Genomic DNA, 25,277 nt, shown 5'->3' with positions numbered 1-25,277 from the left:
TGCAAATTCAATTTCCAACGAAAAGCTGAAGAAATTTCAGCTTTGAGCATGGCTCTTAATTTCCCTACCTTGTTTTGAGAGCTGCGAGCTGTTGAAAATGGCCAAAATTTTAGAACATATGGGATATTGCTAAATTCCCATGTATGGGATATTTTTAGTGCCTTTTTTGTGTTCATGTGCAGGACGCCTCTTTTTGGCCCTATTTTTGCCTTGCTTTACTAAAGACATGCGTTCAGCTAGGAGAATAGCCGCTTTTGGGCGAGCTATTCTGGGAGACGGCCTCTATTGTCGGGACGGCTGTGTGATTGTGATTGTGATTGTGATTGAGAGTGTGATCATGACTGTGATTGAGAGTGTGCATGAGACTAGGATTGTGATTGAGAGTGAGACGTGATTGAGAGTCTGTGTCACTCCTCCAGAATTCATGTCTACTTGCAAAGAAAGGAACATGCAGAGAGTCCCGAAGGAGTTGAGGGGAGCACGTAGAGCACGCTCTCTTTGCTGAATCTCTCTACTGAGAGAACATGCCGTCTCCCTACACAAGTGACTGGACTCCATGAAGCAAGATGCTAACAACTGTAGGTGAGGCGATAGAAGGTGCCTCCTTTGACCAAAGTTGTTGTAACTGCTGGTGTAGGTCCTACTCTTAAAGAACTCTCTCTGGGATCCGAGTACCTCTTCTCGGGCCAAAGGACCCCAGTAAAGATATAAAGAGAAACAGGGAAATGATCTGACAAAACAGTACCGGCCCAAATCGAGATGGCACCACCCCTCGATGTTGTACATGCACCAACATAAAATCTACCCACATGCTCCAATAGTCTAGCTGGGCCCCCTCAATCCCCATTAGTAGCAAAGATATCCCTGACAGGAACCAAACGCCCGAATGTGCCAAGCATCCGCAAAGCGTGTTGCTAAAAGAAATCGCTCCCATGCCTGTTGCTCCACGGGTGAAATCGATGATAATACTAGCTTGCGTGCAAACACCAATCCGCATCACACCACCAATAACCCCAAGTGTCAACAGGAGGCACAAAGGCAGTCAACGAAGAACAAAGACAAGCACAATCACATGGCCATTAGGAGCATAGACCGAAAGGAATCCCACCAAAGTCTCATCAAACTGGATCGCCACATACATTGCTATGCCCGCTAATAGAGTCCCATGGTGTTTCGCTGAAGCACGCAAGCGTGGGCCAACGGAAATGCATACGCCACAACTTCGAGACAAGTGTCCACTTGCTAGTTCGCAAAAGGTCTGAGAACCAGCTTTCATGATATTCCCAAAAGGTGCAGCAATTTTATGTTCCTGAATGAGCAAGACATCCACCTTGCCAACAACTCGTCCCTGCAAGTCCCCTCTCAAAAGCATCCTTCTAGACCCTCTCAATCTAGATGTCTGCAACCCATTGGTGTTCCAAGTCATCACATGTATAACCAGAGCATAAACAAACATCAGAAGAACTTGAAGCACCCCAAAAGCATACATCTCCAACCATGTAAGGAATGTCTCTCCGAGACTTGTCTACACAGGGGACAAAGACCATAAGGTACGCGGGCTAGGAAGAAGACACAATATGTATGCATAGTACCACTGTACACAGACTCTGCATAAGACTGTGTGAGTACTATGCCACAGCATGCATACCATTGCGTGTATCCAAAAGGCCCATAACCCAAGAATACACCTGTCACCACAGCCTGTGTACAAGAAAAAAGAGCCATTTGTTCTCAGTAATATCTGAGCATACATCAACCTGTAAGCATACTGCAAGCTGTCAAGTTTCTTGACAGAGGCAAAAAAGTCCAAAGCTGGAGCATCTAGGGGTAAAAGTGGGACACGCCTGTCCTGGTGGAAATCTATAACTCAGTGTACCATGTGCGTTGCATGACCTGGCGGCAGATAGTACACGGAAAACCTCCTTTTGCCCCCATACGAGTAAGTATGGAAGCAAAGGTGAACTACTAGGAATATAGAGCCCCATCGGTTCCAGCTATGTCTGGGTACAAACTGGTGAATCTGATACTATGTCGGTACAAAAAAAGAGATACGAAAATGAATCTAGAAGTGCTACTGGTATTAGATTCACTATTTTGTAACAGATTGGTCTCATAGGTCACTTTGGCCTTTTGAAGACGTTATTATAACATTTCATTTCTCTCTCTCTCTCTCTCTCTCTCTCTCTCTCTCTCTCTCTCTCTCTCTCTCTCTCTCACACACACACAGACTTCTTTAGAGCTGCCACTGGACACCCGGAGGACTTACCACCGCAGCACAGCTCGTCGCCTCACACCATAGGCACACTGATCGACCGAGCGACTGAGCTGGGGAGATCCAGACGCCCACGACTGAGGAGGACTACACAGCATCGACGGAGGCTGCATCAGAGGATTCGGATCACTTTGGCTCGACATGCACGACACCCGGTCAGACTACTGACCATGGAGGAGATTGATGAGATCCACCAACGACCGATGCTGGATCTCCTGTGATCTAGCTATCCCGGCTAGCTGTTTAGCTGCTTAGTTCACACCTAGCAGTTCAGGATTCCATAGTATTTCATTTTGTCATTTTGTCATCTTGTTACTTTGACTTTGTATCAGATCCACCACATTTAACTTTCTGGTCTCATAGGTCACTTTGGCCTTTTGAAGACGTTAATATAACATTTCATTTCTCTCTCTCTCTCTCTCTCTCTCTCTCTCTCTCTCTCTCTCAAGACAAAGGCAATAGAAGAGAGCAGAAGTAGAAGAACTCCAGTGTTAGTAGATTAACACCATACCGTAGCATTAGCGGATTAGCACCCTAGAGTTTTCTAGATTCACTATCAGCACTTAGGTGATTTTCCATTGGCTGGCATTTTTACCTCTTCTTGGCAGATTTTGGATCCCTCTTGCAGGCGCCAACCTTGGGATTAGCCTTTGTGCATCAGATAAGCCTCAGCACCAACAAATGCATCAGATCAGCCAGCAGCCTTGTGTTTTCAGCATGGTTGCATGGTAGCACCAGCATCAAACCCACTCATCACAAAGAACTCATTAGAAACCCAGTGATGAGCCCAATAGCACATGCATTTAGCATTTAACTAGCAAAAGGTATCATTTGTAGTTGGATTTGTGCAATCTAAAGCAAATACTACTCCGGTAATGGAGTGGGGGGCCCTTGGAGGAGGTTTGGGACCCCATCTGGTGTCATCTCTCTCTCTCTCTCTCTCTCTCTCTCTCTCTCTCTCTCTCTCTCTCTCTCTGAGCACGACCTAAGGCAAAGCAAAGCTGGCAGCGCGACCTGAGGCAGTTGGTGTGCACCTGCGAGGTAGCCACCTACACGAGCTCAAGGGCTGTTGAAGGTGTGCACATCAATCAGCCTGCGCAGCAGAGGGGCTGAAGAGTGCAGAATGCGCACAGCCACAGAGTAGAACAGCGCGAAGGTGAAGGGGAGGCAAGCAAGGCCTGCACGCGAAGCAGGGAGAAGTGCAGGAAATTGATGCGCGCAACCCAGGAAGCGACAGGCAGAAGCAAGCAGGGGGAAGGAGGAGTGTGAGCGGAAGAAGCAGAAGCGGGGGAAAGGGGAGCACGCAGGAAAGGAGCAGGCAGGGGACTACAGCTGAAGGAGCAACTCTCTCTGAGGATGGACCAACCAGATGAGTTGGATGATACAAGTAGCTTCGTCACCCCACAAAAAATGCAAGCGACTTTCAAGCAGAGGAACAGAGAAAGTATACTCTCGCCAGGTTCTTTACGGGCAGAGAAAACCATCAGAGTCAAGGATGATGTATTAATGGAAAGAATTCAAGTAATGATTAAATCAGAGCTCAGCTTTATGAGAGATGATATTAGGAAAGAGATGTATGCAAATGCGGATAACTATAAGAATTCTATCTATGCAGATATGAGGAAAGAATTGGATGAAGTGATGCTTGGTAAACATGATGAGATGTACGCATCCTTGAAAGGGAAGATGCAGAATTTAGTACGGGCAAAAGTGAATGTTATGGAATGTATTATGCAGAAAAAATTAGATGAGGCAATTGCAAGCTTTGATGCCTGGAAAAAAAATGTGGAAAAGTGCATAAAGGAAAAGGATGCAGTGATTGAAGAGCTTAAAGGGGAGCTTGCAGCTTGCAAGATTATGCCCAAAATGGAGAGGGAAAATCAGCCTTCGATGTTGAAGGAGCTTGAGGAAATTAAGGAGCAAGTGGAAACTTTGCGCAAAGGGGAAGAGCAAAATTCGAAAACGGCCGGAGCGCCTTTTTAAAACACAAGAGAAGGTTGACGAAGCAGAAAAATGGATTGCGGGTGCAAAGAAAGGGAAGGCCCAAATGCCAGAAGCCGTACAGACTTCTACCATCATCAATATGACCATTGAAGAGGAACAGAAGAGGAAGAATAGAGCCCTGCATGTGCGTATTACAGGTATCAAAGACACTGGAAATGTAGAGGATGAAGTGAAGGAACTCTTGCAATGCATGGGCATCCCGGAACCTACACATACAGGTGCTTGGAGAGTAGGAAAGAAGGGAATTGATGGAAAGGGAAATGTCAAAGAGAAAGCACTTATTTTGCGATTCCCAACTATGGAATCAAGGAAGGAATTCCTAAAGAAGAGACCAGCACTTAAGAACACAGGGATATTTATGGGGGATGACCTTACTTTGGCGCAAATAACACATATGCAAGAGTTGATGCCAGAGATTAAGGCAGCAAGGGAGAAAGGAAAAATTGCATTTTATAGAGGAGGGAAAGTAGTGGTTTTGGAAAAGCGCACAACATGACGGTGCGAGACCTATGGGACCACACTCCGGATGGCGGCATGGAATTGTAATGGATCTTATAGGTTGGATGTGAGTGCTTTTGAGGATAGCTTCAGAGATAGAGACATTGTTTTTTACTCAGAAACGCATTTGAAGTCTGGACAGTTGATGCCACGTGTGACTGGTTATTTATGGGAAACAGCTTGTAGACCAGATGCTAGATCCCAGCACGGGAGCCGAGGTTCAGGAGGTGTAGTTGTCTTATTCAAGGAGGAATTGCAGCCGCTATTACAGATAGTTCGGAGAGATGACCAGGCGAGATACATGTGGGTGAGACTAAGAGCTGAGACGGGCAGATTCTTATATATTGCTATATGTTACTTTCCCCCTAGTACTTCAGTCTATGCCTCACCCAGGGGACAATCTCCTTTCTCTATACTTGATGATGACATATGGGAGTTTTCTAGAGATGGAGATATCATTCTCCTGGGAGACTTTAATGCCAGGACGGCCAACTCCCAAACGGTATTCTATGATACCTCAGAGGAGATACTCAGAGAAGTGGATATTTCGGAGATGGGGCTTGACAAACACTCAACAGATAGGGAGCATACAGAGTATGGGAGATATCTCATGGAGATGACGGCTATGCATGGTTTGGCCATACTTAATGGAATAGAGATTTTTCCTTCTTCCGGGGGATTTACATGTTTTCCGCACAGACATGGGGCTAGTACAGTGGATTATGTCATGACTTCACCGAGCTTCATTTTTAGTATTCAGGATTTTAGTGTGGGATCTAGACCTTTTGGAATAGCAGTGGACCATGCTCTTTTGACTTTTTCCGTCTCCTTCCAGTACAGTGCTTCTCAGACACCAAAAAGGATTGCACACACACGATATGCTTTTGCACCAGAGACCAACTTGGTGTATGTAGAGGAGATTTACAGACGGATGTGGGCAGCCAAGCCAGTTTATACTGTGGAGGAGATGACTACTCTATTGACTGAGATCTTGCATGGGGCAGCAACAGAGGCATACCCACATACTCGACCAGATCAGAGAAGACGTTCTGGGAGCATACCTCAAAATAGTTGGTATGATGATGAGTGCAGAGAGATGAGAGCTCAGATTCAGCGCGAGCTTGTACTTGGGGTGATCACAGATAAACAGTCTCGGATTGCTCTTCGGCGTCTAGTACGACGGAAGAAGCGGGCCTTTTTAGCCCAGTCGGAACGTGATTTGTATCAGCTCTTTTTGAGTCGAGATTCAGGGGAGGCCTGACGTTTCTTCCATGAGCACTCCCCCCCTCCAGTGATTACTTCTCCCGAAATTTGGGGTCAGTATGCAGCATCATTATATACAATACCGGGGCAACCGCCTCTACCAAACCCCCCAGAGCCATGCCCAGACACCAGTACCTTCTTTACCACTGAGATGGTGAAGAAGGCCATTGACAGGATGAAGACTAGGAGAGCATATGATCATGATGGTTTGGTGGCAGAGCACTTGATACATGCTAGAGATTTATTGTCAGAGGTTCTTGCGCGGTTGTTTAACCGGGTCATGTGTGAGGGACTGCCCAGGTCTTGGAGTTTATCTACTATTGTACCTCTCTTTAAAGCAGGGGATCCCAAGGTACCAGGGAATTACCGTACTATTATGGTAGGGCACACATTAGCACGGTTGTATGCGTCCATCCTGGAGCAGCAAACTGAGTAAATGGGAAGAAAATGAGGGCATACGAGCAGCAGGACAGGCTGGATTTAGGAGGGGTTTCTCCACCTTGGACCATATTCTTACACTCAGAGCCATTATTGAGGAGGGTAGGGCACATGGGAGACGGATGTATTGTTGCTTTGTGGATTTCCGCAAAGCATTCGACACAGTACCGAGAGCCAGATTGATACGCCGGTTACAGGAGTTGAGAGTGCCCACAAAGATCATTTGGGGGATCATGGCTTTATACGGCTCAGTGATTGGCCACGTACGCACTCCTGAGGGGATTTCTGACATTGTGCATTCCACTATTGGTGTGAAGCAGGGGTGTCCTCTGTCCCCTACACTATTTGGTATGTATGTAGATGAGGTTTCTAACTACATTGACAGAGAAGGCGACAGAGGTGCTCAGCTAGCAAGGACATGGATCCCCTTGTTACTATATGCTGATGATATTGTGTTGATATCAGAGTCACCAGAGGGCATGCAGAGACAGTTGGATGCATTACACAGCTTTGCAGAGGATAGTAGATTGTCTGTGAACCTTGGTAAAACCAAGGTTATGGTGTTTAACACTACTCCGCAGTGGATCAGGAGATCGGCACCTACACTCGTATATGGTCAGGACACTATGGAATACACAGATGCATATACATATCTTAGGGTGGTATTCTTGGGACCGAGGTTTGCTCTAAGGAGAGCAGCAGAGACTAGACTGTCTAGAGCATATGCAGCACTGGGAGGGCTAGAGAGGATGTGTTCGCGGGTTCAGTTTCAGGAACCACGAACAAAGCTATGGCTTTTTGATACTTTGGTTACTTCAGCTATGCTTTATGGGATACAGGTGTGGGGACCATCTGTGGATCATGACAGGTGGAGGAACATGGAGAGGCCCTTGGTATCTATGATCTCTCGGATGATTAGAGCCAAGTCCTCCGTACCACATGCGATTATTCGAGAGATTGAGGCTATTACCAGATCCGTGTCCTTTTTGCACAGCCTATGGGATACACGTGGAGGCAGATACGCTAGATTGGCTCTGGAGTCTTCTAGACAGTTAGCGACGGAGGGAGACACATCATGTTGGTATGCGCAGATGACCTCTTGGTTTCAGCGGCATGGTTTCAGCCTAGATAGACTGCCTCCTTTTCAGTATTCCCTGGATGCACCTTCACTACCAGTCACACGGACGGAGATCACTAGACTTATTCGTCAGGATCTTATACAGTTGGACACCAGGAGGACATGGGTAGAGCCAGTGCAGGAGTTGGGCACGAAGATGGCTTTCTACAAGGATCATCTTCTCCAACTCTCGGGAGATGGGTTTGTGATTCGTCCGAGCTACATGGACACTCATCTGTCTCATAGTTTGCGATGCGCTATAGGTCAAATCCGCACATCCTCGCACCATTTGGAGATTGAGACGGGTAGATTCAGAGGGATACCACCGGAGAGCAGGATATGTAAATTATGCGGTACAGAGCCAGAGACAGAGTTACATTACATATGCCACTGCACTGTATTATGAGATACGAGGGCGCTTCCATTGCTTATTCAGGGAGGGCTTTGGACCCCTAGATAGAGTCATGAAGTATGAGGATCAGAGATGCCTTGGCTTATATCTACTTGAGCTACAGCGGCATAGGGATAGTCTGTTGAGGAAACATGGGACACAACAATCACAGAGACCGATCACAAATTTCTTTGGATCGGGAAAGCCAGGAGAGTAGCCACCAGCGCAGAGTTGTGCCCGCGTGCATACCAGAGGCACCCTCATTGACAAGGCGATTGAGCTTGGGAGATCGAGGCGACCATGACCGAGACACAGGAGCACACTCCATCGACGGAGACTTCAGCAGAGGAACAGGGACATCCTAGCACAACATCCGGAGTGTCATTGAGAACTTATTCTACACTTCATTTTCACTGTCACTACTCACTTCTCACTTTTATTTTTTGCATTCAGTACCTTTGTACTTTTGTATTCAGACATTGTAGTAGTTTCACCACTTTGTATCAGCTGGTCTCATAGGTCATTTTGGCCTTTTGAAGACGTTAATATATCATATCATATCATATCTCTCTCTCGCGTGCGCGCGTATGGTAAGTGTCATGGATATGGCCCTTGACAACAGAAGGTCTAAACAGCTTCGAGAGTAGTGTCAGATCAGTCGCCAACACTTTTTTGTATTATTTGTTTAAAAAATAATCATACTTAAGAGAATTTCTATGTTCCATGGAAACAATTTCAGATATAACAATCAGAGTTTTAGGCCACAAGGACCAACAGTATGTTAGAACTACCAACAAAAAGACATATAGCCCCTTATTGCCCTAATCCTCGTCAACAAGCAGTTCGGGGGGGGGGGGGCGGGGATTGAGTGGTGGAGACAGAGGGCAAGGGGGGGAAAAGATGGGATGGAACAAGTGTAGGGGTTGGGGCAAAGAGTAGAGGGAGAGAAGGGCTCGAAAAGAAAAGAGGGGATTGAATGTACCAAAGAATAGGGGATCACTCTATCGAATGCGCTCGCTGCTCCTGTTCTCCCCCCCCGCCCCCTGCTCACCATTGCGCCCCCTGCCCCCTTGCTCGCCTTCGCCTTCCCCCCCTACCTGCTCACCGCCCGTTGTCTGCTCCCTGCCCACTACCCAGCCTTTCCCTGCTCGCTACCCACCCACCCGCCCTGCCCGCCTGCCTGCCGCTACCCCGCCCACCTGCACATAGCTCCTAGTCCATCTCCTCGCCCTCTTCAATCCTGCTTGACTGGTCTCGACAACACCCTCGACGTGCTTGGGTCCAGCAGGAGGTCTCCGTTCGCCGACACCTCTTCGCCCTTTCTTCACAGCAGCAGACACAGACGGAGGCTCAAGCTCCGCCACAGAGGGACTCCAATGAAGTCCCCTCGCCCGACCCCGCTGAGCCCACCATTCCACTTGCTCTGTCACCGACAAAGCAAGGGAGCCTAGCCGTAGAGGTGGAACGCCTTCAGGCGACTTCCATCATCTGCAAGATTCTCGGTACCTGACCTAGCAGAGGAGAGTTGCATGATCTTCTCCAGGCCCACCTTCTCGCAGAGGTGGGCAAGATCTTGGATGTTCAGTTCCTCGGACACGGCTACTATCAGATAGAGTTCGAGACTTCCGAGATGGCATCCAAGTTCATCGCAATGAGCCCCTTGGCCATCCGAGCAATTCGTGCCCACTTTCGATAGTGGAGGCATGGTTTTGATCCAGCTACAGATGTTCTCGTAGAGGAGGCAGACCTTCCCATCTCCGTTTGCTTTCCTGGTTTGAGGAGGGAGTACTTGCCACTCTTGTCCAGGATAGGCTCAGAGTTTGGGACTATCCTAGAGACACCTTGCACGGCAGTCTCTGTAGCTGCCAAGGCGGCCGGCATTCCCTCAGTACGTGTTCTGGTTAGGGACACCCACTCTCTCCCGAAGCTCACCTACTGCCTCGGGTGAGTGGGAGTTGGTTCCGATAGAGCAAGGAGTATCTGGGCCTCTCGAATCAGTGTTTCATTTGTCGATAGATGGGCCATCTTGCAAAGTCCTGTCCACGGAGGAGACCCCAACTTGCACCACAGGCCCAGCCCCAGCCCTCGAGGGCTGGCCAGTAGCAGCAGACAGAGTCACAGAGTACGTAGGCAGAGCCACCCTCCGAGCCTGGGGCTCAAGCGGAGGAGGGTTGGCAGCAAGTCCGTAGTCGACGTCGATAGGGGCCACCGCGCCATCCTGGCACTCAGAGTGGTCCCCAGGACCCTGCCCAGCAGCAGTGGGTTCCCACAATGAACCGTTTCGACCCTCTTCAGCAAGACAAGGTCCTCCATCTCAGCCTCAACAGCCCCTCCTCCCCCCAAGTTCCCCCCCTCTTTGCCTCCCCCCCCCCACACTTTCTCCCTCTGCCTCTCCATCTCGCCCTCCTCCTTCTACTGCTCCCCCTCTCCCTCGAACCCCCTTGCTCCCGCTCCATCCCCGCAGCCGTCCCAGGGGACAGGGCCTTCCTCGGCTGCTAAGAGATCTCTTGGCAGCACTTTTGCACGAGTCGCTCGGCGAGAGCGATAGCCTTTCTTGCAAACCCCCTCTTCTGGTGCAGACATCCCCCTTTGCAGCAGTTCCTCATGGTATGACGAGCTTCGACATTCGTCATCGGTGGGATTTCTTTGCCTACGACATTACACGGTTTCTCGGTGACTCCTCACCAGACCTTGAGGCAAGCTGCTTCAGAGTTCATGTACATTTCCTTGCAGCTAGGGAGATAGACACCTTGGACTCAGCGGTTGGCTTCTCTTTTCCCCTATGCGGCAGGGACCAAGCTGAGTGGACTTTAGACTCAATGTTGGAGTGGCTACAGACACAGGCCCTAGAGTTCTCTCATCACATGGGAGACCTAGGGGTTACAGGCTTGCTTCAGACTCTGTGGCCGTTGGCCAAGTTTTTTGTGACACCTCCAGACTCAGCAGGATATAGACACTTGTGGTTCACTTCTTTGCTAACACGCAGAGCCCGCCATGTTATGTACACATACATGAGGACTCCTGGACAGAGGAGGTTGCTTTGCGCACGGCTCGTTCTACTTGGGCTTGGGCTAGACACTCTTTGCAGTCACGCCTATCTCGGGGACGCTCGGATGCGGATTACTCCCCATCCAAGCCTGCCTCGAAGATAGCACAGTTAGCTGCTGCTGCAGCATCAGTTCTCTCTCGCTCCTCATGAGGATCGTTCCATGGAACGTGCAGGGATTAGGTGGACCCCAGTTTCAGCGTCAGAGGGGCCGACTGCGTCAGGAGCTTCAGCGATGCCTTGTGGGAGGAAAGATTGACCTTCTTATGCTACAGGAGCATCATCTGTGTGAGAGCCGCATTAGACGTTGTAGTCAGCTTTTGCGTGGACGATACGAGACTTTTTGGTCAGTTGCATTTGGACCTGGAGGCATCCAGGGCGGGGTATGTATGACTATTGCGGATTCTTTGCAGCAGGCCATTGTGGGCATAGGGATTATTGTGCCAGGCAGGGCTTAGTGGATCACAATGCACGTTGAGGGTTGCCTCGTGGGCTTCCTAAATATCTATGCGCCCAATGTGGCGAGTGACGTGCAGAGTTTTAATCTCAGATTGTTCAGTCTCTACCGCATGCAGAGCAATGGTGCATTGGGGATGACTTCAACATGTTGGAGGTCCCCTCTAACAGGATTGGAGGTAGCCATACTATTGTGCATGGAGTTGAGTTGGCAGCTTGGGAGAGGTTTTGTATGAATCTGCGGGTTTCATATGTGTGGCAGCACTCTAGCTTTGTGAGGCCCCCAGACAGCCTGGACTTCTCTCGTTCAGACCGCAGAGTGGGAGGAGTGAATCTATCTCGAATAGATCGCTTCTATACTAGTGACCACTGGACAGTTGGCATTCTGGCTGGGACTTCCTTTTCGGACCATGCACCAGTGATCCTCACAATGAAAGATATGCAGAGGAGAGAGAACACGATGCTACGCATCCTTGAGAGGGTCTTGCCGGACTCTACGCTCAGAGAGCGAGTGGTGGCTCTTTGGACAGAGAGCTTAGACATGCAGGACTCTCCTACTAACAGAGTGGCCTCAGGACTTGCTCAGCTTAGTCGACTCTCTCTTCAAGAGTCTTCGACTCGCCTGGCTGCAGCGAGAGGAGGAGCAACATCTCCGACAAGGCGTTGCTTCCTTGCAAAGGATGCAAGAGCAGCATCCAGATAGTCCTTGGTTGGAGGAGCAGTTACAACAGGCTCGCCAGGAGCTCGTCAGCATAGAGGAGAGGCGCCATGAGTTTGCTTTCCATCGGCAGGCATCTCTGTGGACCCAGGCGGCTGACAGAGTGACAGGCACTTTCTCTAAGGCACTGGGACCCCGACATACGCATGCCAAGGTCAGCCAGTTGAGGAGGCCCAACGGGTGAGTTGCGTCAAAGCCGGAGGACATGCGTGCAGTTGCTACTGCCTTTTACCATGATCTACTGTCTGCAGAGCATCAGTCAGAGCGTTAGGATGCATGTAGAGAGCAGGTGTGGGCACAGATGCCTTGTCTTGTGACTGAGGAGATGTGCCAGAGGCTTGAGCTGCCGCTTCAGATTGAGGAGCTACACACGGCCCTTAGAGCACTTCCCCGTGGTAGCTGTCCAGGTGAGACCCCCAGCTTTTTCTTGGAGTATTGGGACTTGCTTGGCTCAGATCTCTGCAGCACTTTTCAGTACATCCTACACACAGGAGAGATGCCTGACAGCATGAGTGAGGGCCTGATTTACCTCATTCCCAAGGAGGGTGGCTCCTTGGATGAGATTCGACAGTGGTGGCCCATCACCATCCTCAACTCATCCTACAAAATTCTTGCCAAGGCAGTGAGTTTGAGGGTCCAGCCACTTCTAGAGAGCATTATACATGGGACACAGACAGGTTTTGTCAATGAGCGTAGTATCCTTGACAACATCTTTACTTTTTGGAAGGCTTTTGCCCTAGCACGGCTCCATGGTGAGGATTTGGTGATACTTCTTGATTTTGAGAAGGCCTACGATAGAGTTGACTGGGACTTTTTGGAGGCCACTCTACGCGGGCACTCTACGCACGATGGGCTTCTCAGATGCTTGGATCAGAGGTGTGTCAACTCTGTAAAGACAGGCACACAGTCAAGTACTTTTGTCAGGAGGTAGAGGTGATCGTTTCATGCTCACACATTCAGTCAGACAAGGCTGCCCTCTTGCCCCCTTCCTCTTTCTTTTCTATGCTGAGGCGATGAGCAGGTTCTTGGTTTCACAGCAGGTTGGTTTACGTGGCTTAGCGCTCCCTATTCAAGGAGATGAGCTACTAGATGCTGAGTTCGCAGACGACTCAGCCTTGTACTTGGATGGCCAGGAGGCCACCAACCTTCACAGGTGTGAGCAGGCTCTTGAGACTTGCTGAGGTTAGACAAGTGAGGGTGGATAAGTGTTCACAACCTTGAAATGAAACCTCTCTTGTTGTTGTGCATCAGGCGCACTGATCAACTGGAGAAAGATAGTGGCTTTCTCGGTTGGTAGTGCCACTACGCCTGATTAGATGCTAGGTGAGGGTTTCAGATGGATTTCCCCAGGGATTGCAGTTCGATACTTGGGCTGTCAGGTTGGCTTGGACTTGTCTCCCGAGCAGCAGATTGCTCCCCTCCTACTGTCCATCAGGAGGAAGTTGTTACATTGGAGCTCCGCACGACTTTCTCTGTTTGGCAGAGTCGTAGTGGCCAACCAGGTTTTATTGGCTATTATGTGGTACATCACTTCTCGTTGGATCTTTTCGAGTTCTTGCATCAGCCAGGTGGAGAGGCTGATCAGGAACTTCGTTTGGTCAGGGCAGAACACTCAGATAGCCCGCGCCAAAGTGGCATGGCAGGTCATCATTCTTCCTTGTTCTCAGGGAGAATTGGGGATTATAGACCCAGCAGAGCAGAGCAGAGCCCTTCTAGGGAAGTTTATCGTTAGAGGACTTCTTCCAAGGGAGGAGTCCTGGAAGGATTTTTTGCTTCAGCGGCTTAGTGCGAGAGTGCCTCAGGCCGGAGGCCCTTGGCGACCTTCGACTAGATGGATTTTCACAGAGATGCACAAAGTTGGCTTGAGAAGGAGACTGGAGGACCGCTTCGCTGTGAGTTTGCTCCGATCCTCGGAGCAGCTGCGGAGAGGCCTGGAGCAGCGCCAGCCTACTTGCACGGAGGAGCACCTGAGACAGCCCCTTGTTTCGAACCCCCATGGTTAGCACTCAAAGAGGCCACTTGGTTGGTAGTAGGCCTCATGTTTCCTGGGGTCCCATGGCAGAGCGTCCACCACGCACTTTAGGTGACTGGCTATAGTTCTCAGGCTTGTCAGAGGAGCTTCAAGGCATCCACCCATAGGGCATGAGAGGGGTGCAGAGCATGTGTCAGGACATCATAGACACAGTACCAGCTGAGTGGCTCACACCTCTCGAGTCAGCAGCACCCAGATGGATGGGGGCCTTCACGCAACTAGAGGTTCTCATCACAATTCGAGCTTGCTAAGAGACTGTACCCTCCCTGTTCTTCGAGCTACAGGGTGAGGGTCGCTTACACAGAGTTTCAGTAGAGACCCCACACGTAGCAGAGTGTTGTTTTCAGAGGATCCGAGTTGTGGGCATCTTTGGGAGGACTTGCATCATTGATCCTGACCCTGCAGCTCTTGAGACTGGCCACTGGAGGCTGTGGGCCTGGGAGTGTTGTCCACTGGCACGAGTGCAGTGGGATCCTGGAGAGTGGTTTTGGAGGGACCCTTTCTCCTCGGTCGACCATCTAGGTGTCCCTTTCTTTCAATACACTGTTCGACTGGGACGTACATACTGGCAGCGTGGAGATAGGCTCGTCCTGCTGTAGCAACTCATTGGCAGGAGGAGGGTCTTACAGTTGAGTTCTTGGCAGCTTTTTGGGAGAGGTTGTGGGACTTCAAACAGCTGCGGCAAGTCACTTTGTTCCAGTGGTTGGCTGCTTGCACATCGAGCTACAGCAGTTGGGAGCTGGCTTGTACATAGTGGTCTCTCGGTAGCATGTACAGCTTGTGACCATCTTGTGGAGAGTCAACGCCACTATCTTTGGGACTGTCCTTTGGCACAGCAGGTTTGTCTTCGTATTCTTCGGCTGATGCCAGCTTTTTCCACAGCTCGGCAATACACTGGGGGGGAAGCTGCTTGATCCACTCTCATGGGCCCGGCACTTCAGTTTGAGCTATCCTCCACCAGCAGGATGATAGTGATGCATGGGGGTCGACCTACACTCCAGCCTGCTACAGAGCTTACTCCACAAGAGTTGTGCAGTGAGAGAGAGGACTGTTAGGATCTCATCTGCGGCCTGACATTCTAGTTGATCTGGCGGGCCCGCTGCTTCCGCATCTTCGAGGCTCGTTCTATACCACCAGCAGAGACTATTCGAGATCTTTGGCTAGAGTTTATCCATACTCTCAGAGGACAGTTTGAGAGACTCCAGGGAAACTCTGACCACATGCGGGAGCGTAGAGAGGCTTTCGTTCGACTCTGGCGTCCGGGGCCTTTCTTCACCATGGTCCAGGGTGTGCTCTAATGGCACTACCGCCCACCTGTGTGGCTTTTCCCTCCTCCCATCTCTTGATTTAGCCTCATTGTACATATGCTGTTTTCTCATTGGGAGAGTTTCCCCCTCATGATTGTTGTAGCCCTCTCTTGTAGAGGTGGTTGTAGCCCTATGAGCAGTTTCATTAACTAAATAGAAGGATCTTTTTTCGGAAAAAAAAATGTACCAAAGGAGGCACAAAAAATGTTTGGGTATCCACCCTCAAAACTATATAGTGCTTGACCTGCAATATCCTATGAAAACCTTTATGTGCAGGAGGTTAAAACTAAGGGCTTTAAAGTCCACACAAACTCTGCGTAGAAATGCTTCTTCGAGGCAATCGCCATTGGAGATAGCCACTCAGAGTGCTTGATCGGAACAACAATGAAGGCTTCCTCCTCCTCTAGCTCTTGCTTAATTGCAATTGAATAGCAGTCTTGTGCCCACCCCTAATAGGATAATTGGTGTTAATCTTGTAAACCTACGCACACAGCAGTCTTGTGCCCACCCCTAATAGGATAATATGGACTCCTGGCTCTGGTGGCATCGCTACTATATCAGAGTAGGCCCAAAAACATACATCCTTGAAGGATTGCATAAACGAAATTAACTGATCAAAAAGTAGCGATATCCCATAGCCAAGTAGCTAATAGAAAAAGCTTGGGATCCTTCGGTGCGCCCAAATTGGCCTCCTCCACCGGACGTGTAAATGAGCACTAGGTGCGTACTCCGTACCATTGACAATACCTTTAATGAAGAGGGACAAATCAGGAGCTGGTGTGAGACCAATGTGAAATCTTCATATATCTTCTGCAGCCATTGATGGTAGCTCACGTGCAAAGAGGATCGGTCACCATGGCAATGATCAGAGACTGGCTCCGTCAGTTGTAAGGCCCAACAGAGAGGGTGTCTATAATAGAAGATTCAAATAAACATGAAGGCTCATGGTAAGTGGCCACTGGTCTAAGCTCCACCACTACTATGAGAGGACTCTCTGAAGGCTATCAGCTGAAAGGGGCTGCTGGTGCTGAGGCAAGGAGGGAAGGATTTGTCCTTGAGAGGCACATGGACAAGGAAGCAACGCACAAAAGGGAGTGGGGGTAGAAGATGGGATCATCATCTGGCTGAAGTGAGTAAGGTTCTCCAATTGGGTTCTTGTGATCCCTTTTTGTGCATAGTTGTGGCCATATGTGGACACTCATCAAGGTTATGTGAGTGGATTAGAGGAAGATTGAATCCTATGAGTTTATCCTTGACAAATCACATTTTCTTATCGTTTTTTCTCTCGTTGTTTTGTCAAATTGAGTGCATCCATGACACTTTTCAATGGGGATAGCTATCATGGAATGTCTAGCAGTGTAGAGGGTGGCTAGTCGAGGGTGATTTGTGCCAAAGGTAGAGAAATGAGTGAGAGGAGATAAGCTCAAATCCTTTTGAGTGAAATATTTGATGTTATAGCGGCCACCCCCTAAATCCATTACAACATTTGTCGCACAAATAACTCTAAGAAAATCTATATTTAGAAAACTACACTCCAGAGGACTAAGACCGCATAGCCCTCTCATACAGGCTAAGCAGCTAACTTATTCCTTCGGTGGCCTATAGGGTTAGCATCGACCTGTGATAGAGAAAGAAAACTGGGTTCTGATTTACCTAATCTCATCATTCACAAACTACCTTCAAAACAGAAAAAAAGTACAGCATGTAGATCCTATTTTTAGATACCTCTCGTCCAATCTTTGGAAGTTCCAACCCTTGATGGGCATCTTTTGTAGGTTGAGCATTCTCAACTGGAGTAATGCTTTGAATATCACCATCTACCTGCACAAGTAGAAAAAAAAAATGTAGTACAAACAGGTATATGATAGACACAGAAAATTATATACGTTAAACAAATAATAATAACAAATTATATGAAAGTTTCTTCCGAGTTATTTATTAAACTAACAATCACTGCCCAAATCAAAAATCAGAAAGCTTGAACATCTTTGTTATGGTCATTTTGTACGTTGACTGAAACTTCTATTCTACATGATTGAAAAATGTGGAAGACATATCCCCATTTAGACACTTCAAAATTATGGACCTCCACCTATCACATATTACTCATAATCTCACAACGGGAAACCAATAAACATGAGATAAGAAGTGTGACTACAATTTATCATTCAACTCTTTTTCAGCTACACCTCATTCCTGTTCTGTTTCCTGTGTGACTACAGAGACTGTTAGGCTTCCCCTTATGTGTAAGAATGTGCCTATGATGCGTCATATGACTTTCCATTTGCTACATTAGAGCGCCTCTCATTCTCTCGTGCACTCCCTCATCATTGCAGAACAAGATTTATCCACAGATTGTCGATGACTGTTTGATCTTCAATTTGCTGATGCCCACCCAGTCCTTCGTGCTTGCTCCTCCTCTGCTAAACCCTTCCAAAGTGCAACAAAAAAAGGGTTTAACATGCAGATTTCACATTCAATACTTTATGGATAGGTTAGAAAGTTTTTTGATCATTGTCCTCAAACCCCAAGTAGCCTTCAGTATTATGAAAAGGGGACTGGTCAGAAGATCATTGGAAAACTTCTATCATAGAAGTTTCCCAAAGGCTGGGCTCAGACGGGACGGTCTCAGATGAAAGCAAAAGGGAGCTCGTATTGCATGGCCTGCAGCCATTGGACAAAATGAGATTTTACAATTCTGGACCCACCAACAAAATTGGCTACCACCCCCCCCAACCCCCCCCCCCCCCCCCCCCCCCCCAGGCAGCAACGGCGCTTTGCCACCTCCTCTGCAGCCTGGATTTAGGTTCCTGCAATCAGTAGCAAGTTCACTCAAGTAGTATCAGTGTTTTTTTCGTACCCGTGTGGTTGCCCAGCTATACTTCCGTACTCGTCCAAGTACGGAAAGTGATTCCGTACCCGGCAAAAAATTTGGGGCAAAATTTTTTCGCATGCAGTTTTTTGGCCATGCGAGTTGGGCTGCTGACTCTGTTATGCAGGCATTGCAGCACATCAGCGAGCTGCGAATTAGTGGCCAGCCCATCCTCTCGCCCTCTCTTGCTCACCTTCCCCATGCCCACAAGCTAGCCTCTAAACTCTAATTTCTGAATTTTCTATGGTTTTGTGTTTCTGTATAAAGTTTTAAACATGGTGGTATAGTATGTAGGCTTTTAAGCATCCTATGTAGTAGTCTGATCCGTACTTCCATACCCGTGTGCGTCCAACGTGTGGTTCGTATGGAAAAACTATGAGTAGTATTGGCCGCGAAAATGAAAGCCAAGACGTCAACTATCATTGTGTGAACTGCACTCGTCTGAACCCACCATAAGAGCCAGTTTGCAATTATAACACAATTGAAAAACTAAATAGATAATTCATAAGAATTCCAAGTCCATAAACCTGAGGAGTGGAAGTTCCTAACCTCTGAAATGGCGATCCTCTACACAAGCACAAACATGTTCATTCAGTACAAACTTCACCAAATACCAGCTGAAACTTAAAAAATCTGTGATAACATATAAATCAAGCACTTGTACACCATTAACGCTCCACACTTCGAGATATGGCCCAAACAACTACTTAAAAGTGCATATTTCACCAATAACTTCCTTCAACACGTCCAAACAAGTATGGGTCATGAAGGTAATATGTGCAGCCAACACATCCAAGGATTTAAGGCCAATCACCTGAAGTCTGTAAGTTGAATTGATTGTTGACCAAAGGCACCTGCAACAAATTTAAGGATCATTCAACATGCCTCTCTCTCTCTCTCTCTCTCTCTCTCTCTCTCTCTCTCTCTCTCTCTCTCTCTCTCTGCCCACGCAACCCCACCCCTCGCGCTGTCTCTGCCCACGCTGCTGCAATTCGTAAGTAAAAGGCTTACGCAGTCCCCCTCCTGCCCACGCTGCTGCAAGTCTTACGCAGCTCCCCTCCTGCCCATGCTGCTGAAATTCGTAAGTAAAAAGGCTTACGCAGACCCCTCTTTTTGCCCACGCTGCTGCAGTTCGTAAGAAAAAAGGCTTACGCAAAACATTAAAGCAGTAAAGCTTACGCAATAAATTACACCAGTACGTGGACTTGCGTAGCAACAAACGGCAGGGAGGCGGAACCTACAGGCAAGGAGGCGGAACCTACAGTAAAGCACCAGGGACAGCAAGGATAAGGTCGTACCACTCAAACAGCAGCAACAGGTTCTCTCTCTCTCTCTCTCTCTCTCTCTCTCTCTCTCTCTCTCTCTCTCTCTCTCTCTCTCTCTCCTGCTGCTGCTGCTCGCGCTCGCGCCCTGCTGTGCTGCTGCTCGCCCTCGCGCCCTGCTTGTTGCCCGCGTTGTGCCGCTGCTCGCTGCCCTGCTCCCCTACGCTGCCGCCTCCCCTTGCGCTGCCTCTGCAACCCCGCCCCCCCCTCGATCCGCCTGCAGCCCCGCCACCGCGCCGCTCATAAGGTCCCCCCCCCCCCCCTACTGGTAAGGTGCCCCTCCCCCCTTTCTTCTACGCATAGAATGTCCCCCCCCCTTCTTCTACGCGTAGGGTGTCCCCCCCTTTTCTTTTACACGTAGGATGTCCCCCCTCTTTTTCTGCGCTTCTACGCGTAGGTCTTTTTTTTTTTTTTCCCCCCAGATCCACCGCCTTGTAACTTTCCGGTCTCATAGGTCACTATGGCCTTTTGAAGACGTTAATTCTCTCTCTCTCTCTCTCTCTCTCTCTCTCTCTCTCTCTCTCTCTCTCTCTCGTTGTCCCCCCCGGCCCCCCCCCAACAGCGCTGCTCTTGCTGCTGCTCCACTGCAGCACCACCCGCATGTAGCTGCTGCTTCAAAGGTCGACCCACCCGCCTGTAGCTGCTACTTCAGAGGTCGACCCACACACCGTTACACACACACCTAATCGAGCATTCCGAAGAGCCCGGCAGGAAATTGAAAACAAACAGATAGCGCAATATTAGGAATTTTACAGGGAATTACAGGAAACTCAAAAACTGCAGACCTCGTTTCTGGTGGCGACAAAGCATGAGGAAGCAGAATGATAAACCCGATCCTTTAGAGGATGCAGTTCAAAAATGCAAAGAAGAAATGACAGAAACTGTTAACAAGATCAACCACAACCTGCTAGACACAATTAAAATGCTCAAAGATCGTGTGTTTGCCCAAGAAAGCAAGATCACTGCAATGGGAGATCGAGTGACGGCCCAAGACGAAGAGATTGCGTCACTCAAGAAGGCGCTCGCAGAGGCACAATCACGAAACACACTTGAAGAGGGAGAACTGCAACCCTCAGTAATAGAAGAACTAAACTCAATCAAAGAGGAAGTGCAAGCCATCAAAGAGGGGGAAGAGCAGCACAAAGAGATGATGACTTCCTGGGTGGACGTTATTACAAAGACTCAGCAGAAGGCAGATGAAGCCCAGAAATGGATTGAGGTAGCCAGGAAAGGGAAAAGCAAGGAAACAACGTCGACACCCACCATTATCAACTTGACCCTAGAAGAGGAGCAAAGACGACGTGTGCGCTCTCTACATGTGAGAATTTGCGGTTTTACAGACAAAGATAATGTAGATGAAGAGGTAAAAGAACTCATGGCTTTGATGGGGGTTCATGAGCCGATGCACTCAAGATCTTGGAGAGTGGGCAACAAGAAGAAAAATGGGAGCAATGGGGAAACCTCGAAAGAAAGGGCACTCATCCTCCGTTTTCCCTCCATGGAAGCAAAGAAAGACTTTCTGAAGAAAAGGCAAACTCTTAAAAAAACGGGTATCTTTCTCGGGGATGACCTTACCCTCTCATAGATCGCTCATATGCAGGAGGTAATGCCAGAGATTAGAGCAGCAAGGGAAAAAGGCAAGATTGCCTTTTACCGAGATGGAAGAGTGGTGATATTGGAGCGACGCTCCACATGACGGTGTGAGGCCTATGGGACTGCACTCAAAGTTGCTACTTGGAATTGTAATGGATCTATGCGTCTTGATGTAGGTGCTTTTGAGGAGAGTTTTTCCAGGAGAGACATCATCTTCTACTCTGAGACGCATCAGGCCCCTGGGCAGTCTATGCCTCACATTAGTGGATACAGATGGGAGACAGCCTGTAGACAGGAGACACGATCGGAGCACAAAGAGCGGGGCTCGGGAGGAGTGGCAGTGTTATTCAGGGAGGAGCTGCAGCCATTGATACATATAGCTCGCAGGGATGAGCAAGCTAGGTACATGTGGGTGAGATTGAGAGCAGAGACGGGCAAATATCTTTACATTGCTATTTGTTACTTTCCCTCGAGTACGTCAGTATATGCACCACCTAAAGGACAATCCCCCTTCTCTATCTTGGATGATGACATATGGGAGTTCTCTAGAGACGGTGACATTATCATTCTAGGGGACTTCAATGCTAGGACTGCCCATCATCAGACAGTGTTTTATGATACCTCAGAGGAGACGCTGAGAGAGTTGGATGTGGTGGAGACAGGCCTATCTAGACGATCGCAGGATGGGGGATATACAGAATATGGACGGCACTTGATAGACATGGGGACTGCACATGGATTGGCCATCTTGAATGGCCTACAGAGATTCCCTGCTGCGGGAGGTTTCACATGCTTTCCACACAGACACGGAGCCAGCATAGTGGATTATGTCATGGCACAGCCAAGCCTCATCTCTAGTATCCAGGATCTCACTGTTGGGCTCAGACCTGTTGGGGTGGAAGTGGATCATGCTCTTATGTCGTTGACCATCTCTTTCCAGTTCAGTGTAGCACACAGGCCACGGGCAGCTGCTCCTACTCGCTACACCTTCACGCAGGAGACAAACTCTGTATACATAGATGGGATATACAGACGCTTGTGCACTGAGGAGCCAGGACGACCTCTGGAGGAGCTTACTACTATACTGACACAGACTTTACACGATGCAACAGCAGAGGCATACCCACACACTCAGCCTGAGCAGAGACGTCGTTCTGAGAGCATGCCCCAGAACAGCTGGTATGATGCGGAATGCCACAAGACTAGAGCTAGACTTCAGAGGGAGGTGCTTTTGGGAGAGATCACTCACAGGCAGTCACAGATTGACTTCCGACGCCTAGTGCGGCAGAAGAAAAGGGCATTTCTGGCTCGACTAGAGCAGGATCTTTACCAGCTATTCTTGAGTCAGGACTCACGTGAGGCGTGGCGGCTCTTTCATGAGCGATCCCCCCCCACCTGCCATTACCTCTACAGAGACTTGGGGCCAGTACGCATCATCTTTGTACATAGTTTCTGGACAACCGCCCCTCCCCGACCCCCCCGATCCATGCCCACACACGTGCTTTTTTCACCGCCCCGCTGAGATGGTGAGGAAGGCCATTGACAGGATGAGGACTGGGAGAGCATATGATCATGATGGCTTAGTGGCTGAGCATTTCATGCATGCCAGAGATCTACTAGCAGAGCTTGTAGTAGTTATGTTTAATCGTGCCATGTGTGAGGGCTTACCTCATACTTGGAGCCTTTCTACGATTGTACCCATCTTCAAGTCAGGAGACCGTATGGAGCCTAGGAATTATCGCACTATCATGATTGGACACACACTGGCACGATTGTACGCATCCATTCTTGAGCAGCAGCTGAGTAGATGGGCAGAGAGGGAAGGGATACGTGCAGTTGGGCAGGCAGGCTTCAGGAGAGGCTTTTCTACTCTTGACCATATCTTGACACTCAGAGCCATCATTGAGGAGGGCAGATCACATGGGAGACGGATCTATTGTAGCTTTGTGGACTTCCGCAAAGCATTTGACACAGTACCCAGAGCTAGATTGATGCGCAGATTACAGGAGATGGGAGTACCCACAAAGCTCATTTGGGGGATCATGACATTGTACAAGTCAGTAGTGGGGCATGTACGCACCCCAGAGGGCTTGTCCGCACCGGTTCACTCCACTATTGGTGTGAAGCAAGGCTGCCTGCTCTCTCCTACTCTATTTGGTATGTATGTGGATGAGGTTGCTGACTACATTGAGAGAGATGGTGATAGAGGTGCACAACTGGCAGGGACATGGATTCCACTATTGCTCTATGCTGATGATATTGTGTTGATCTCCAACTCTCTAGAGGGGATGCAACGTCACTTGGATGCTCTGCATAGATTTGCCCACGAAAGTGGTTTGTCTGTCAACCTTGGTAAAACCAAGGTCATGGTATTTAATACCACCCCACAGTGGATCACGAGGTCAGCGCCCGCATTTACATACGGCCAGGAGACGGTGTACACATATGCTTACACTTACCTTGGAGTGGTTTAGTGGACCAGCATTTTCAATGAGGAGAGCAGCAGAGACTAGATTGACCAGAGCCCATGCAGCATTGGGCAGTTTGGAGAGGATGTGTTCACAGGTTCAGTTTCAGGAGCCTCGGACGAAGCTCTGGCTATTTGACACTTTAGTGGCGTCTGCATTGCTCTATGGAGCTGAGATATGGTGGCCTTCTTTGGATCATCACGGGAGGACACGTCGCACTGATGGGTGGGGGGACATGGAGAACCCTTTGGCCTCAATGATCTCACGGCTAATTAGAGCCAAGGCTTCAGTACCACGTGCCATTATCCGAGCAGAGCTTGCTGCCCCCCCACTAGTAGTCGAGGCGCTTACCAAATTTGTCTCCTTCATACACCGCATGTGGGAGCTTCCCAGAGACAGATATGCCCGCCTTGCACTTGAGTCCTCTCGACAGTTAGCCATGCAGGGAGATACAGCATGCTGGTATGGTGAAATGACATCATGGTTTCAGGCACATGGGTTCAGCATAGACAGATTGCCCCCCTTCCAGTGGTCGAGGCGCTTACCAGATCTGTCTCCTTCATACACCGCATGTGGGAGCTTCCAAGAGACAGATATGCCCGCCTTGCACTTGAGTCCTCTCGACAGTTAGCCATGCAGGGAGATACAGCATGCTGGTATGGTGAAATGACATCATGGTTTCAGGCACATGGGTTCAGCATAGACAGATTACCCCCCTTCCAGTACTCATTAGAGGCACCCTCTCTGACTCTTACACAGTCTAAGATCACCAGGCTCATCCGACAAGACCTCGCTCAGCTAGACATCAAGAAGACATGGATACAACCATCGCAGGAGCTGGGCACGAAGATGGCTTTCTACAGAGAGCATCTTCTCCAGCTTACAGAGGACGGTTTTGTGGCGAGGCCCAGATACATGGACACTCACTTGTCTCATGGGATATGATGTGCCATTGGCCAGATACGCACATCTTCACACCAACTACGGATCGAGACTGGGAGATACAATGGAGTACCAGCAGAGGCCAAGACATGCCCCCTGTGTGACATGGAGCCAGAGACAGAGTTGCACTACACATGCCACTGCCCCGTCTACTACGAGATACTGTAGCCTGCTACAGTGTCACTTTCACTTTCACACGACAGTAGTTTACAGTTGGGCTTTAGTCAAATGGTCTTTGGTTGGTCGGTTCACACTTGGGCAGAGACACGTGGTAGGGTGGTCTAGTGGACATCGTGGCCAGGTCACCACCGCCACCCAGTGGGGATAGACTTAGATGATGTTCTTTATGAGTAGCTGGTGGCTCTTGATGATTGTACATATGAGTAGTCGTTTCGGGCCAGTGGCATTATCTTTGTACGTAGTCGTCTAGAGTGGGTCTTTTTACACATAGCACCTCTGCACCATCCCAGCACATCTGAGCCTCGACACCCCCATTGTACCTATGAGTCTTGGGCTCGAGCTGTGTGTGCTACCACGC

At 49.0% G+C, this 25,277-nt stretch overlaps 1 protein-coding gene across 2 annotated transcripts in view; it reads right to left on the bottom strand.

Annotated features, from left to right (window-relative positions):
• LOC147417850 (uncharacterized) overlaps positions 1–25,277 on the bottom strand; it is a 285,145-nt gene that overhangs the window by 163,648 nt on the left and 96,220 nt on the right. For both annotated transcript variants that reach the window (XM_086506721.1, XM_086506722.1), the window contains exons 7-9: positions 19,229–19,268; positions 18,942–18,981; positions 17,268–17,363 (exon numbers count right to left, since the gene is read on the bottom strand). In XM_086506721.1, the coding sequence (XP_086362847.1) occupies positions 17,268–17,363; positions 18,942–18,981; positions 19,229–19,268 (176 nt within the window). The remainder of the gene's footprint in view (positions 1–17,267; positions 17,364–18,941; positions 18,982–19,228; positions 19,269–25,277) is intronic.

The sequence above is a fragment of the Adiantum capillus-veneris genome, chromosome 30, assembly GCF_014529385.1.
Source record: "Adiantum capillus-veneris isolate H3 chromosome 30, ASM1452938v2, whole genome shotgun sequence".
Classification (NCBI taxonomy): Eukaryota; Viridiplantae; Streptophyta; class Polypodiopsida; order Polypodiales; family Pteridaceae; genus Adiantum; species Adiantum capillus-veneris.
Note: the sequence above shows the minus strand (reverse complement) of the source record. Positions and strands in the feature narration are given on the sequence as shown.